At 27.7% G+C, this 15,824-nt stretch overlaps 2 protein-coding genes across 2 annotated transcripts; both read left to right on the top strand.

Annotated features, from left to right (window-relative positions):
- The first annotated feature begins 107 nt into the window (after positions 1-107).
- Positions 108-8,717, top strand: LOC141524006 (uncharacterized). Its single transcript, XM_074237637.1, has 9 exons — positions 108-275; positions 372-537; positions 997-2,084; positions 2,234-2,377; positions 2,455-3,184; positions 3,376-3,687; positions 3,762-3,832; positions 5,057-5,165; positions 5,257-8,717. The coding sequence occupies exons 1-9, from the start codon at positions 195-197 to the stop codon at positions 8,013-8,015; spliced, it is 5,460 nt and encodes a 1,819-aa protein (XP_074093738.1). The 5' UTR covers positions 108-194; the 3' UTR covers positions 8,016-8,717.
- A 4,334-nt stretch (positions 8,718-13,051) lies between these two features.
- On the top strand, positions 13,052-14,937 carry LOC141538568 (mediator of DNA damage checkpoint protein 1-like). Its single transcript, XM_074260124.1, has 3 exons — positions 13,052-13,891; positions 14,045-14,353; positions 14,433-14,937. Exons 1-3 carry the CDS (start codon positions 13,732-13,734, stop codon positions 14,651-14,653), a joined length of 690 nt encoding a protein of 229 aa, XP_074116225.1. The 5' UTR covers positions 13,052-13,731; the 3' UTR covers positions 14,654-14,937.
- Positions 14,938-15,824: the final 887 nt, after the last annotated feature.

The following is a 15,824-nucleotide window of genomic DNA, read 5'->3' as shown; positions in this document are numbered from 1 at the left end:
AATTTTAAAAAATTAAAAATAATTTTTTTATAATTTAAAATTGGCGCTATTTTTCCGGGTGATCTCCGCCATTTTACATTTGTGTATTCACATGATACTTTCTCTGACTTGCTCCAGACTTATGTTTGAACATCAACTTAATAAATATTATAAAATAAATTTATTAATGAGCGTAGCTTTAAAAATTCACAAAAATGATAAAAAATATATTTAAAAATTTTTTATATAAAGCTTCGGGTGAACCAATAGTCAAAATTGAAAAAAATGATTCTGAGGTAAATGAGGGTTATGTTTAAACATTAAACCGATAGTTTTATAATAATTATTATAAAAATATTAATTTTAATTTTAATAATAAATGAAAATTCTAGGATTCGGGAATTGATGATCCTATTAATATAGAAGATGATAATAATCGTCCAAAAAGTGATGACAGTTCGAGTAACCAACTGAATGTCCTTGGTGTTATAGAATTGATTAGTGAAGATGAAGACGATTGTTCGAAAATTGTAGAAATTCAAGATGATGAAACTCCTGGTATTATATATTTTTATTAGTTAATTAAAATGTCATTAAATTTAGTTGTCACTTATGAAAATCAATTTAGCTGATATTTAATAATTTTTAAAACTTTTATCAACAAATAAATTAAGCTAAAAAAATAAGAAAAATACAATTGACATTTAGAAATTTAAAGAAAATAAAAAATGCAATTTTTTTAGAATTAATTTAATTGTTAAATAAAATTAAAAATTTATCGTGACAGCTAACTTTAATGTCATCTGTCATTTCACAACTTTTCAAATTTCTTTTAATAAATAAATTATAACAAAAAAAATTATTAAAAAAATGGACTTGTAGAAATTTAATAAAATAAAAAATGCAATTTTTTAGAACAAATTTTTTTGTTAAATGAAATTAAAAAATTGTCAAATGACAACTAAATTAAATGTCATTAGTTAAAATAAAATAAGATCCAAGTATATTTTGTTCTAGATGTAACTTCTTCGGCGAGACAATTGTCAAATTTAGAGAGTCATGATTCCAAAAATCAAAACAACACAATACTGCTAGATAATGAAAAGACGATACTCGAGGATCATTCTAGTTTAATAGAAGGGATATTAAATAGTAATAAAAGTGTGAATCAAAGTCTAGTCCAACAAAATGCGGTAGATTCGGTTTCAGCTGATAATCCACGAGACATGTGTGATAAATATGAAGCTGATTGTAGGAAAAAAATTACTAACATTAATGAAGATGAAACGAATAAAAGTTTGATGTTGGTGGAAAATAATAAAGCGAGCATTATTCAACATCAGCGATCGAACACAACTGTTACTACAACTGAAAAAAATCAATTTTATATTGTTAGTAATCCTCACATAAAACCAAGTCAATCTGGATCTCCAGTGCCCACAAATAGATGTTCTCAAAATACAGATATAGTGAAGCGTGTTACTCCTAAAAAAAAAACTTTACTAAAAATAGTAATTGAAAATTTAAATTCAAATTCACAAAATATACCACCAAAATTATTATTATACAACCCACATAATAGAATTTATATTCCTATCAATGGTATTGTTTCTTCGACACCAGTTGCACGAGAAAAAAAATCAGAAGGAACCTCGCTGAAAATTAATCGTAGTAATGTCTTAGAGTTTAATAAGAGAAATAGCACTTCCGTTACTCGAGAGTCAGTTTCTAAAAAAACAAATATAAATATCGATGATAAGGTCACAGAGGGTCTTTCGAAGATTGTTCAGGTTGAAAATTCTAAAGAATCATCTGCAGAAATAAGTCATGCAGTAACTAATATTTCAACTAGTGATAAAACTGCAGCATTGAATACTACAGTAAATAGATCCAAAAAAGAAGGAAATACCACTATTGGATCTATCAGTTCTAACTCGTCTCAGATTACTGTTTCTGAACCTGGAAATTCACGTACACAAACGATTTCCTTCAACAAAAAAAATAATGAGGATGATAGAAGTACAATTTCTACACCTATTCTTAACTTTCAAAAAGCTATTCCTGTATCTGAAAAATCAAATACAATACTGATGTCTTCAATAGGAGTAAATATAAATTTTTTTGGTAATTATTTACAAGTGGGGTCTACCATTTCAATTTTTATTTTTTTGAACTTGTAAATAATTACCACTTTTTTCTAATCTGATTAATAATTAATTTTATTTTTTATTTATTTTTTTTTTTTTACGTTTAGGTGCAAACTGACCGGGATCAAAATTCAGTATCTAAGAACCTTAAACGAAAAGTGACAGATGATAACTCACAGGATGCAACTGCTTCTTGCTCTCATAATCAAGGAGCACCTCCAGCAAAAAAACAAAAAATTCAGTCATCTGAAGTAGTATTTTTTAAATTAAAGTTATTTAAAGTATTTTCTAAGCAATTTTTTTTAATAAATAGCACTATTTTTTAAAGGTTTCAGATGTAATCATACATCTTGACGGAAAATCAGCAAATAGAATTGAAATATCGAATGAAATATTGGAAAATGGACAAGAACAACAAATTGTAAGCCAATTTTTTGAGAAAATTAGTTCCGTTGTAATTGTACAACCACCATCAACTACGCAATCTATAATAAAAATTAGAAATAAATCGTTGCGTAGTACGGATGAAAATTCTGCAATTAATAATGAGAATCTAAGAACGGATGGTAACAATAATATTTCGAATAATAATGAAACATTGCTCAATAATAATTCGAGGCAAGAAAATTCGAAAAATCAGGAGACAGCTTCAAGTAATGAACCAGTAAATAGTAATGAAAATAATAATGGAAAGACAACCAATAATGATTCAAATAGCAATGAAAGTTCTATGAATGAAAATTTAAATAATAGTCAGACATTGAATAAATCGGTTATCAATGAAAAATTAAATGATAAGTCTCATCCAACTAAAGAAAATTTAAATAATACTAACTTGAATGCAAGTGTAAAAATTCAGAAAAATGATCTAATTGCTTCAACTTCTACTTCGTCTGCAGAAGCTGTAAATCAAAATGTCAAGTCAGAAAATAATTTTGGTAGTTCTTTTTCGCCTTCTGGTTTTATACAATATGGTACTCGTTTATTAAATAAGACTGACAAGATATGTTTTACTGGTGAAATGGATGAAAAACGTCAAACTGCGATAGAAAAATTAGGTAAATTTATTTTTTATTACACGCCTCATAAGCGAAGCGTTGAGGTACAGTGCTCTACTCTCGACATTTCAAAAAAAGCAGTTTTCTCTAAACTGGAAACTGGAATCAAGTCAAATAATTTGTCAGGCACATAAAATATCTTTCTTATTGTTCTTATAATGATTAACTGCAATCATATATTTATTTTATAGGTGGACAAATTACTAATGATCCCACAGATGCGACTGTTTTAGTAGCTGATAAATTTCGAAGAACATTTAAATTTATTTGTGCGATTTGTCGCTCAATTCCCATCGTTTCTAATCAATGGATAAAAGAAAGTATTATAAAAAATAATTTTGTTAACCCTTATAAATATATATTAAAAGACGAAGAAGCTGAAAAAAATTGTGGCTTTCATTTAGAAGAAAGTCTTATGAAAGCGAAGAAAAAACAGCTTTTTCGGGATTATACAGTTCTCATTACAAACGGCGTTAATCGTCCAAGTGTAAATGAACTCAGAAGTAATAATAATTAAAATTTTTTATTGACATTCATTTATTCATAAGATACTAATTAACAATTTATTAAATTACAGCTATAGTTAAATTGGCTGGAGGTAGACCTTTAGTTCGTGCTCCAAAATACTGGGGACCAAAATTTATGATGGTAAGCTGTGACGATGATGCACCAAAAGTTCGGAAAATATTAGAAAAAAAACCACAAGAGATTTTGTGTCCTGTGGTGTCGGCAGATTTCATCCTGTCTTCTTTATTGAAACAGGACTTAGAAATTTATACTAATAATCTTAAAGTAGAAAAAAAATAAGAAATCTTATTTATTATTATTTTAAATATCTCTATTAATATTCGTTGTTTTATTTTTATTTATATTTAAAAAATATTTAATTTTACTATGAAAAATACTGCTGTCATTACTTTGGTATACTTAATAGTAAACATGTCGTTTTGTTATTTGTTTTAGATCTTAAATAGTATATTACACACCGAGGGAAGTAAAGTAAGAAATGTCTCAGATCACATGTAATTGTTGGCCGAGGCGAAGCCGAGGTCAACAAACATGTGATCTGAGGCTTTCTTATTTACTTCCCGAGGAGTGTATACTATTTTTTTCCCTGACGAAGGTGTAAAGCGGAAACTTTGTTTAGCGCAGCGGGGCTAAAGTTGACGCTTTACACCCGGAGGGGAAAAAAAAAATTAAAAATTACTTAACATCGACTAATTTTATTATCATCTTAATTTCCATAAATTTAAAAGTCATCTGTTAATTTTTAAAATTTTCCCGCTATTTTTTTTCCGCATGGCGCTCTTTGCAGCGACGGCAGAACGGAAACACTCGAGCGGAAGAAAAGAAAGCGAAAGAAAAAATAAATCATAACCTTAACAAACGAATGTTGAACCTGAAGACGAAATTTAGGGTTCGGAGAATTTAATTTATATTCATAAACTTTGAATATGACAATGAATAAATTTTTTAAGAGTAAATCAAAAAAAGAATCTAAAATTATAAGTTTAGAAGCTGAAAAAAATACGAGACAAAAAACACAAATTATGGTAATTAACAAAATTAAAAATGATTTTATGACATTAAAGTTAGCAGAGCCACTTGATAATTTTTTAATTTTATTTAACAAATAAATTTTTTCTGAAAAACTATTTTTAAAAAATTGCATTTATAATTTTTAAAAATTTCTAAATGTCAATTTTTTTTTTTATCATTTATTATTGCCATAATTTATTTGTTAACAAATTCTAAAAATTAATAAATATCTGCTAAATTAATTCTCATAATAATTTTTACTCAATTATGATGATGCAAAAAAAAATTTTAGTTATATAAGATTAATATTATTATTATTATCATCAATATTAGGGCTCAGCTATAGAAAAGTTAGCTTCAAGCTTTCGTGGAGTAGTCAATAAGGATATTAATAACGACAAGACTGGAGTAGATAAAAAAAATCAAGGATCATTACAGCCAGGTATAATTATTATTCATCAACACTCAATACCCGGAATTTTTAAAATGTATCTTTTAATCTGTTATTTTTTGTTTTTAATGTGATAAACTAGGTATAATAGAGAGACACAAGAAAATTCATAAAGAAAAAAAGCAAGCCGATAATGGAGAAGAAACATTTAAAAGAGTTGAAATAAAAGAAACATTAATAAAAAAACAAAGTAAATTATTTATAAAAAAAGGACCCGATGATAAAATTGTTGTTGCTCGACAAACTCATACAACTGAACAATCAACAAAGTTTGCAAAAAACTATTTAAATGGTGATCCACTAGAAAATGTTGAAGTGTCCAGTACGACTCAGGATGATCAATCGTTACTAGTGAATTTAGCAAATAATTTGAATAAAGTTTCTGTTAATTCTAATGGAAATTTGAGTTTAAAGAATAATATAAAAACTTACAAAAATGCACAAAAAATAATTGGTTTAAATGATTCAAGTGAGTCCGACTCAACGATATTATTGATGCCGTGTAATTTAAACAAGAGGAAGAAAATTAAAAATAGTTTGTCAAAAAATAAAAACCGTCAACTGAAAAATGAGCCAAAGCTAAATTTATTAGAAAATAAAGAATCAGAAATGATTAAAAGCGTGGATCCATTATCTGACTCAAATTTCGATCAAAAAAATAATCCTCCACTCTCAAAAGAAAACTTACTAAATAAAAAAATGAGCTGTGAAATTCAGGATAAAGATGTGGCGGATTCTGATTCGACTTTGCCATTGACATCTATTGATTCTCAAAATATCAGAAGAATTGATTCCGTTAATGACTCTGATTCAACTTTATTCTTAACGCCCGTTGAGCAAAATACGGGTGTTGTACATAATACACCTGAAATCGATTCAGATTCAACTATCATTTTAACGTCAACTGAACAACCAAAGAACCGAAAGAAAAAAATGAATGAAATTTCTTATGAGTCGTATGAAGAACCACCTAAAAAAAAATCTAAAAATTTTAAAACTTGTGAAAAGGTCTCAAATCAATCAATCTATAAAGTTCCACATACATTTTCACCTAAAGAATTAAAAGAAAAATTTATCAAGATAGTTAAAGAGGAGAAATTGAAAAAAAAAATTGTAGCAATTTTTAAGCATGAAGAACCAGCTCAAACAGACACTTTATCTATTTCTTCATCTCAAGAGTTGAAAGATAAACTTGATAAAATTCTTGAAGACGAAGAATCAGTTAATAATAATAAATCACCTAAAATTGATGAGCTTAGACCAAAACTTACTGAAATGTTTGCAGATGATGTATTGAAGAGTCAAATAGAACCTCCATCTACCTCATCTATTTCGAATGAAGAAGTTCTCAATATTTTAAAATCAAATCAACATGTTAATAGTACCGTCGATACATCTGTAAATGAAAGAGTTAATTTATCTTTGAGCAAAAAAGAAAATTCACTTGTTAAGAAACCAAAAACAGCAGAGAAGAAGAGAAATTCAGAGATAAATAAAGAAAAGTCATCAAGAAGCTCAGAAGAAATTAATCCCAAGAAGTCAAAAGTTGTTGAAGAAAACGAAAAAATTGATTATGAGGAATTAGAAGATACGTTGAAGTTAGATGAAAGTAATGATAGTCAAAGTCGGGTACTAGAAGAGACATTGAAATTGCCTGAAATTCCAGAACCGGCTAGTTATGAGTTGGTGGAGGTCGGAGATTTGAATCATCAAAGTTACAATGAAGAATCAGATTGGACAGATTCATCATTTGGAAAGTTGGTAATCGATGAATCTGCTGATGAAACTCCCGAATTGTTGGATACTTCAAATCTCAATGAAATTACCGAGGATTTTATTGATAATGAAAAAGATCCTCTGTATGTTGATAACAGTGATTATCCGCTTGCGATCTGTGTTTTTGAAGATGAAAATCAATCTGATGAGCAACAGCTTGTAGATTCATTGAAAGAAAATAATGAAGCAGATCCTCGTGTGAGATTGACTGAAACTCAAGTAGATAATTCAGATATCAGTTTGAAGAACTTTGACAAAAATCGAGAATTATTAGTAGTAGTTGATAGAGTTGATGTTGATAAATTTAAAAGAAAAAATTCTGTTAAAGTGACCAGTAGCTTGAAGGCAAGATCAAATTTAAAAGAGAAGATTAGTCTGTCAAATTCTCGAACTGATCCATTTGATTTATGTTTGAAAAAAGAATTGAGAGTAATATTAGAGAGATTGCCTTTGAAAATAAATCAAAATATTTTAAAAAATAAGAATAAAATTAATATTACTGAGCCAAAAAATAAAATTATTCGTAAATCAAATAATTCACGAAAAAGAACAAATAATATAATTAAACATAAAACTGGTAGGGAGAATCAGAAACTTTTAAGAGAAGTTCGAATCGTTTTAACTCCAGTTCAATGGAAAAATGATCAAAATCTGAACAATAAGCAAACTAATAATTCAACTATTAATGATGAAAAACGTACCAGAAGAACCAGAGAAAGCCAGAATAAGGATAAAGCACTGATCCTTGTTTTACAATCAACTCGAAAACGTTTAGATAATTCAAATTCTGCAAGAGAAATAAAAAAAACTTTAAGGGCGAAATCGAGCTCGAAAGTTGTCAAAAATGCTTTAAATTCTAATAATTTGGCAAAGAACAGAAAATTAAAATCAAAGTTAAAAGCTATCAAAATTAAATGTAACTCATCTAATTTAATTCTATGTCAAACTTTGAAAGAATTAAAAGTTACTTTAGAAAGGATTTCTACAGCTGATTTAGCAAAGTGGCGTAACAAGAATTCGACACGTTCAAAAGTCTCTCAACGAAGTAAAGTATCATCACAATAGCATGTATCTTGAAGTATATTTTTTTTTTTCTGTAAAACAGCATGATTCTGATAATTAATAACAAATTCATAAAAAAAATTACAAAATTAATATCGTTAGCATGATTATATTTTCAAGCGGCACAAAAATTTTTTTTCTGATAGTTTTTGTTGGATTCAAACTAAAAATTGTTAATTTTTGAATTCTTGTTGAGTAAAATCTTCCAAAAAGTAATTATTTTTTTTGTAACTTTTGGGAATCGATTATTATTATTATTATTATTATTATTATTATTATTATTATTATTATTATTATTATTATTATTATTATTGTTATTATAATTAATAATTCTACTATTAGTATTATGACTACTACAGTAAATGTTTTTTTTTTTTTAATGACACTGAAGTTGACAGACATTGAACAATTTTTTATAATTTTATAACAATAAAATTATTATGAAAAAAAATGTAATAAAAAAATTCCACATGTGAAAATTAAAATAAATTATTAGTGGAAATTTTTGAAAGCATTTTCATTACTGTAATTGATTTGTTATAAAAGTTTGAAAAATTAACAACTGTCAACTAACTTCAGTATCATTTTTTTTATGTAAGTTTTTCTGAAATTGCAATGGTAATTCTTGAATAATAATAAAAATCTTACATGACAAAAGTATTCATGTAAGAATTTTTATAAATAAAAAGAAAATAATTTGTACCAATGAGTAATCATTTTTATTTATTCATATGAATGACAAAAAATATATTATAAGTTTAACCTATAGTTCTCCTCTTGATTATAATAATGTAACTTTTTTTAAATAATTTAATTGCTATAAAATTCCAAAAAAATTGTAACACTGAAATTGATAGACATTAAAAATTTTTTTTTGAATTTTGTGACAATTAAATTATTAAAAAAATATTTAATTAAAAAATTTCACATGTGAAAATTAATAAAAATTACAAGTAAAAACTTTTAGATTTTTTTTATTGTAAACTAGCTGTTACCCGCCCGCTTTGCTGGGCGTTTACAGAATTGTATTTATAGATTTAAATTTGAAATTTGATTGGAATGTTATATTGACTTAGAGATTCCAAATTCCATCGGAGTAACATTTACCTTTTATCCACGTGATCCTTCTAGCTAATATGTATTGTAACTTTCCATGTGCAATTAATATAACATTCCCGTGGCTTTCTTGAAAAAATGAATAACAATTCATACAACGAAAAAAATTTTAAATGAGCATTGGAAATTTCAGTTAAAGTTATATTGTAGGTCTCATAAGTGAAGTTAAAATCTGCCTAGGTCAAAGTCCAGCGAATTTTGTTGTTAATTAAAATTTTCTCCGTAATAACAACAATTCATCGATTAATGATCAATAAAAATAAAATGTATGTTAATCTCTTAGTCCGTTGACTCAATAGTTACATATGAAGTAAAATTTTAGAAGCCTTATAATGATGACTTTTTATCCGCTGCTAAAGAGACGATTGTTGTAAGAAAATATAATTATTAAGAAAGAAAAAAAATTTTAATTGGTTGTCCTTGGAGGCCATCCCTGTGATTTTTGTTTCTTCTGAGATTCTATTAAATTTTATATCTATAGGAACAATGTGAATTTTTTTGACAAACATCACTCCCGCACTCCTATGTAGGGGAGGAGGAATTTCGTACGATCCTATTTGAAATGATTTCTACATTGTAAACAAAAAGTTCCAACAAAAGTTTGAGGCCATAAAAACTATTGTTTAAAAATAAGAGATTTTCATTGTTAACGCACGCGTAATCCCTTTTGAAGTCAGAATTCGAGAAAAGCTATTTCTAGCTGAATTTAACATCATATGTGAATTTATTTTGTTATTAATACGCTGAAAAATATGTAACCTTGAAATTATTAAAATATTTTTAACCGAGAACACCATTTTAAACAAATAAATTTTCTTGAGTCAATAGAAAAAATTATTGCCTCAAGGATAATTTCTGGGCAACAATTGATATCGCGACATGTTAAATGCGTAAGAATTATGAGGTAGATGTGTAGGAGGAGGTGGGTAGATCAAAAGTATTTTCAAATTCAAGGTTTGCAGGAGCTAAAGCTCGGATATTAAAAATCTTAATTGTTAACACCTACCCCCGCAATCCATATTATAAGTAGGCTATCATAAAATCCGCTCTTATAACATTCCTACATCACATACAAAAGATTCTTACCACATTTAAAACCTGTAGAAGCTATAGCTTGGAAATTAAAAATCTTAATTGTTAACACCCACCCCTGCAATCCATTTTGAGAGTAGGTTGTTATAAAATTCGCTCTTACATCATTTTGAAATTACTTATAGAAGATTCCTACCAAATTTGAAAACGATGGGAGTTATAGCTTGAAAATTAAAAATTTTCATTGTTAATAGCCACCCCCGCAACCCTTTATGGGGGTGAGATATCGTGAAATTTGTTCATAGATAATTTCAACATCTCTTACAAAAGATTCCTACCAAATTTGGAGTCGATAGGATTAATAGTTTAAAAACGGGAATTTTTCATTCTTAACGCCCCCTGCAAACCCCTTTGGGGAGAAATTTCTTAAAATTCGTTCTTAGCTGACCTCTACATGGTAAAAGTAATATTCCTACGAAATTTCAAGTCTCTAGGTCTTTTAGTTCCAGAGATATCGTGATGAGTCAATTTACCTATAGAACAGCTCCTATATTTTTCATTGTTAACGCTCCCGCAAGTTCCTTTGGGGATGGAATTTCTGAAAATTTGTTCTTAGCTGACCTCTACATGGTAAAAGTAATATCCCTACTAAATTTGAAGTCGATGGGAGTTGTTATTCGCCCGCTTCGCTGGGCATTTTATAGAATTGTATTTTTAGATTTAAACTTGAAATTTAATTAGAGTATTGTTTTGACTTTCACAAATTCCAAATTTCATCGAATTAGCATATACCTTTTATCCATGTAATTATTCCAGCTAATATTCATTGTAACTTTCAATGTGCAATCATTATAATGTTTGCGTGGTTTTTTTTCAAAGATGAATAATAATTGACACGAAGAAAAAAATTTGAAATGAGAATTTGGAGCCTATAGGAGCTATAGCTTGGAAATTAAAAAATTTAAATGTTAACACCCGCCTTCGCAAACCCCTGTGAGGTGAGCTATCATAAAATTTGCCCATCGACTTTTTCTACATCTCTTACAGAAGATTCCTACCAAATTTGGAGTCGACAGGAGCTATAGTTTTAAAAACGGGAATTTTTCATTATTAACGCCCCCGCAATCCTCTTTGGGGTAGAATATCGTAAAATTCATTCATAAATTATTTTTTCATCATTTACAGAAAATTCCTACAAAATTTGGAGTCTGTAGGGGTTATAGCTTGAAAATTAAAAATTTTGATTGTTAATATCCACCCCCGCAACCCTCTGTGAGGTGAGATATCGTAAAATTCATTCATAGATTATTTCTACATCCCTTACAGGAGATTTCTACCAAATTTGGAGTCGATAGGACCTTTAGCTTGAAAATTAAAAATTTTCATTGTTAAAAGCCACCCCCGCAACCCCCTGTGGGGGGTGAGATATCGTAAAATTCGTTCATAAATTATTTTTACATCATTTACAGAAGATTTCTACCATATTTAGAGTCGATAGGACCTTTAGCTTGAAAATTAAAAATTTTCATTGTTCAAAGTCACCCCGCAGCCCCCATGGGGGAATATCGTGAAATTCATTCATAGATTATTTCTACATCTCCTACAGAAGATTCCTACCAAATTTGGTGTCGATAGGAGCTATAGTTTAAAAACGGGAATTTTTCATTGTTAACGCCCCCGCAACCCCCCTTGTGGGTGGAATTCCGTAAAATCCGTTCTTAGCTGACCTCTACTCGGCGAAAGGAATATTCCTACCAAATTTCAAGTTTCTAGGTCTGATGGTTCCCGAGATATCGTGATGAGTGACTATATAGATAGGAATCTCTTATATATATATATATATAGATATAGATTAATTTGTTAAAAAAATTTTTTTAATTGACAGCTGACTGCTAACTTCAGTATTATAAAAAATTTTGAATATCTGTCAACTTCAGTGTTATAAAAGTCGACATTTTTTATGAAAATGAAGTTAGCCGACATTTCAAAATTTTTAGAATTTTTTTTATTGAAAAAATTTTAATTAAATAATTTAAAAAAAAATTTCACCTGTAAAATACTTGGAAAACTATAAGTGTAATTTTTTAGAAATATCTTTTTAGTTATAATTTAATTAATAAAAAAAATCAAAAATTTTCAGACGTCTGCTAGCTTCAGTGTCATCATTTTTTTTTGTGACGCTTGGGACTTTAAAAAAAAGAAATAAAATTAGTTAAACTTTTGTCCACTAGTTTTAGAACGGTGATGTAAACAAAATAAAACAAAAACATCTAAATCTAAAGTGTATGTAGTATAACTAACCTTGACCGTATCCAAACTTGTTTGATTTTGTGTTTTTTTTTTTTTTTTCTACTACAGTAAAATAAAAGTGAAGAAAAACACAAAAATAAAAATTTATCGATGTTGTGATTCAACATAATAAATTATTAAAAATGTCAAGGGAATCAGTTGATAATAAATATCAATCAAATGTGGTAAATAAAAAATTGAAAATGATTGTTCAATGTATTTATTAATTTTATTTATCTAATTAAAAAATTAATATTTATTTAATGAATAAATTTATTTTTTAGACTTTTATTACATTAAGTGATAATGACGACAATGATGACGACGAAGTAAGAATTATTGATCAAAAAGGTAAAGTTTTATCTTCACAAATAAAATTGTTAAGTTACTGAATTTATTAATTGATTTTATTTTAGAAAATGTTTCCATTGTGACGGATGAAGATATAAAATTAATTTTTGAAAAAGATCGGGCTTTTTCAATTATCAAAACAGTTCAATTGCAGACAATAGATGATACAAAGTCGGATGTAAGTTTTGGTAGCAGTTCATTGATCGAATCATCGCCGGTAAAATTGGATAATATATTAGCAACACCTGAAACAGTTGAAGTAAAAATTATTAAAGAAAATATCACAATTAGGATACTAGAAACACCTGAAAAAATCAAAACAAATATTGAAGATAAAAAAATTACAAGTTCACTAGAAACGCTTGAAGAAGTCAAGTCGGATATCAAAGAAGAAAAAGTTACTAAGTTATTGGAAAAATTTAAAAAATTCAAAAGAGATATTAAAGAAGAAGAAGAGATCCCAAAGCCACTAGAAACACTTGGAAAAGTTAAAAGTGATATTAAAGATGAAAAAGTTACAAATCCACGAGAAGCGCTTCAAAAAGTCAAACCAGAAATTAAACAAGAAAAGATTATAAAGCCAATAAAAACAGATAGAAAAGTTGAAACAGAAATTAAAGCAGAAAAGATTACAAAGCCACCAGAAACAAAACAAAAAGTCAAAACAGATGTTAAAGAAAATATTAATAAAAATGTAAAAATTGATAATGATTCTCAAAAAACCATACTTGAGTTAGAAAATCCAACTGTTAGTGCGAATAAGCGCAAAAAATTAAATTGTGATGAACAAGATAACGTGTTACGAGAAGTAAAGCCAGAGAATATCAAAGTAGAACAAAAATTAAATTATAAATTTCACTCGAACTTTGTCATTAATCCTAAAAATAAAAAATTTAAGAACGATATTAATAAACTGGATGAAAAACTTGATATGAAAGCAGATCCTTCGTCAACGAGAAATAATTTAGATGATTCATCAACCTCATCGTCTGAAAATACATCTAGCCAATCACGATCCTTTAAAAAGCAATTGAACATAATGTTTATGGGTGTTAATTATCAAGAGTATGAGAAACCTCTTTCTGAAATTGGTAAAAAATTATTTAAGAATTTATTCTCTTGACTCACGAAAATTATTCTCTTCAAAATGGTATTCTTGGTTCAAGATTTTGGCTCGAGTCAAATTAATTTTTTTTATCAATGTAAGTAACATAATAATAAATAATTGAATATAATTTTTTTAGGAGGTGTAATAGTCACTAATCCGTCGATAGCCAATATTTTAGTGACAGATCAAATTCATCGAAAGTTTAAATTAACTTTAGCCATAGCACGAGGCATCCCAATTGTATCAGTAAATTGGCTAAAAACAAGTATTTATAATAAAAAATTTCAAAATCCATCCTCGTATATCATTAAAGACATTCGTTTTGAGCGTGAATATAATTTTGACTTACGTGACAGCTTAATGAAAGCACGAAAAAATCTTATTTTTGACAATTACACGTTTATCATTACCCGGAATGTCCATCCCAAATTTTCGGATTTATCAGGTAAGAAATTTTGTCATAGACGAATATTATTTTGGTTGTAATTAAATTGATTTTAAATTGATTCATTTAAAATTTTTAGAATTAATTAAAGCATCAGGTGGAATTACTCGAATGAATGCACCCAAGGTATGGAAAGATCATACATTCATTGTCAGTTGCGAGCATGATTTATCATCTGCACGACGTAAGAAAATTAATTCTCCTAAAAAGTCAATAGTACCGATCGTCGAAGCTTCATTCATCATCGATTCTATCTGGAAGCAAAAGATTAACATAAAAGATAATTTACTCAGTTATTGAAGTAATCTCGTCAAGTTTTTGTGTAAGTTTTATACGACCTTAATATTATAATATTTTCATGAATGATAATTTGATAGCAGTTTAATTACTATTTATTTAAGAATGTTTAAATATTCAAAATATTTATTTGAAAGTTAGATTTTAATGTTGTTTTTACTTAATATTTTTTATTTGCATTGGAAAATTTTTTTTCACTTAATTCAACTTATAAAGTTAGTAAGTTTCTGTGTTTAATAAAAAAAAAATATTGTTTTATAAATTTTGAGTTTTTATAAAATGCATTATAAAGTAAAAGACTCAATTATTGACACTGGCCTAATTGTTTGACACTTGCAATATTATTCTAATTAAAAAAAAAAAGAAATTTTTTCAAGAAATCTAATATCTTAAAATTTATAATTAAAAAATTATATTTATTAATTTATTAGAGTCGTTTTTTTTTTTTTTTAAATAAAATTGAATGTATTTATAACTGAGTCAGTGTCAATAACTGGGTCTTTTACCTGAATTCTTTTCTATTTTCTTTTTAAAGTAAATTAAAAAAATATTGTTTTTTATGTAGTAGTTATAAATAACAGTGTAAGATTTTAATTTTGCGTTCGGGAAAAAAAATTATCATATATGACATTTTTTTTTTTTTTTTTTTTTTTTTTTTAAATTAATACAAGTAAAATTTAAAAATGCAAATGCTATAAATAATTTAAAAATAAAATAAATAAAATATCTATACATATTGTAACCGGGGGGTTTAGCCCAGGTCCAGTTAGCTACCCCTTTCCTCTTTAGAAAGGGCGCCACTGGGATTTTAGACACGGTGTCCCAGAAACCGGGGAAGCATGAGAAGGAAAGGACAGGGTCGTGAGAAGTCCGAGAAAGGCTGTAAATAAGACTGAGAAAATTTATTTATAAAAATTAAACTGATTTATTAACCAACTCCACAAACTTAACAGTCTCCTTAAAACTAACTTAATTGTGAGAACCTCTCACCTACGCTAAATGGCCCTTGCCGATTTTTCCTATAACTAATTAACCAATTTATTCAACCTCGTCACTCCGACGGAATATCTCAATATCTTAATTTCCTCGTCAACCTGACGGAATACCATAAAATACCAACTAATTACCTCGTCAACCTGACGGAATACCAGTTAAAACCTATTCCCGACTGCGC

Source organism: Cotesia typhae, unplaced genomic scaffold (genome assembly GCF_013202065.1).
Source record: "Cotesia typhae breed Kobodo isofemale line unplaced genomic scaffold, CoteBio_Ctyphae contig_22, whole genome shotgun sequence".
Lineage (NCBI taxonomy): Eukaryota > Metazoa > Arthropoda > Insecta > Hymenoptera > Braconidae > Cotesia > Cotesia typhae.
The sequence above is the reverse complement of the archived record's forward strand: the minus strand, read 5'-3'. Positions and strand labels throughout refer to the sequence as shown.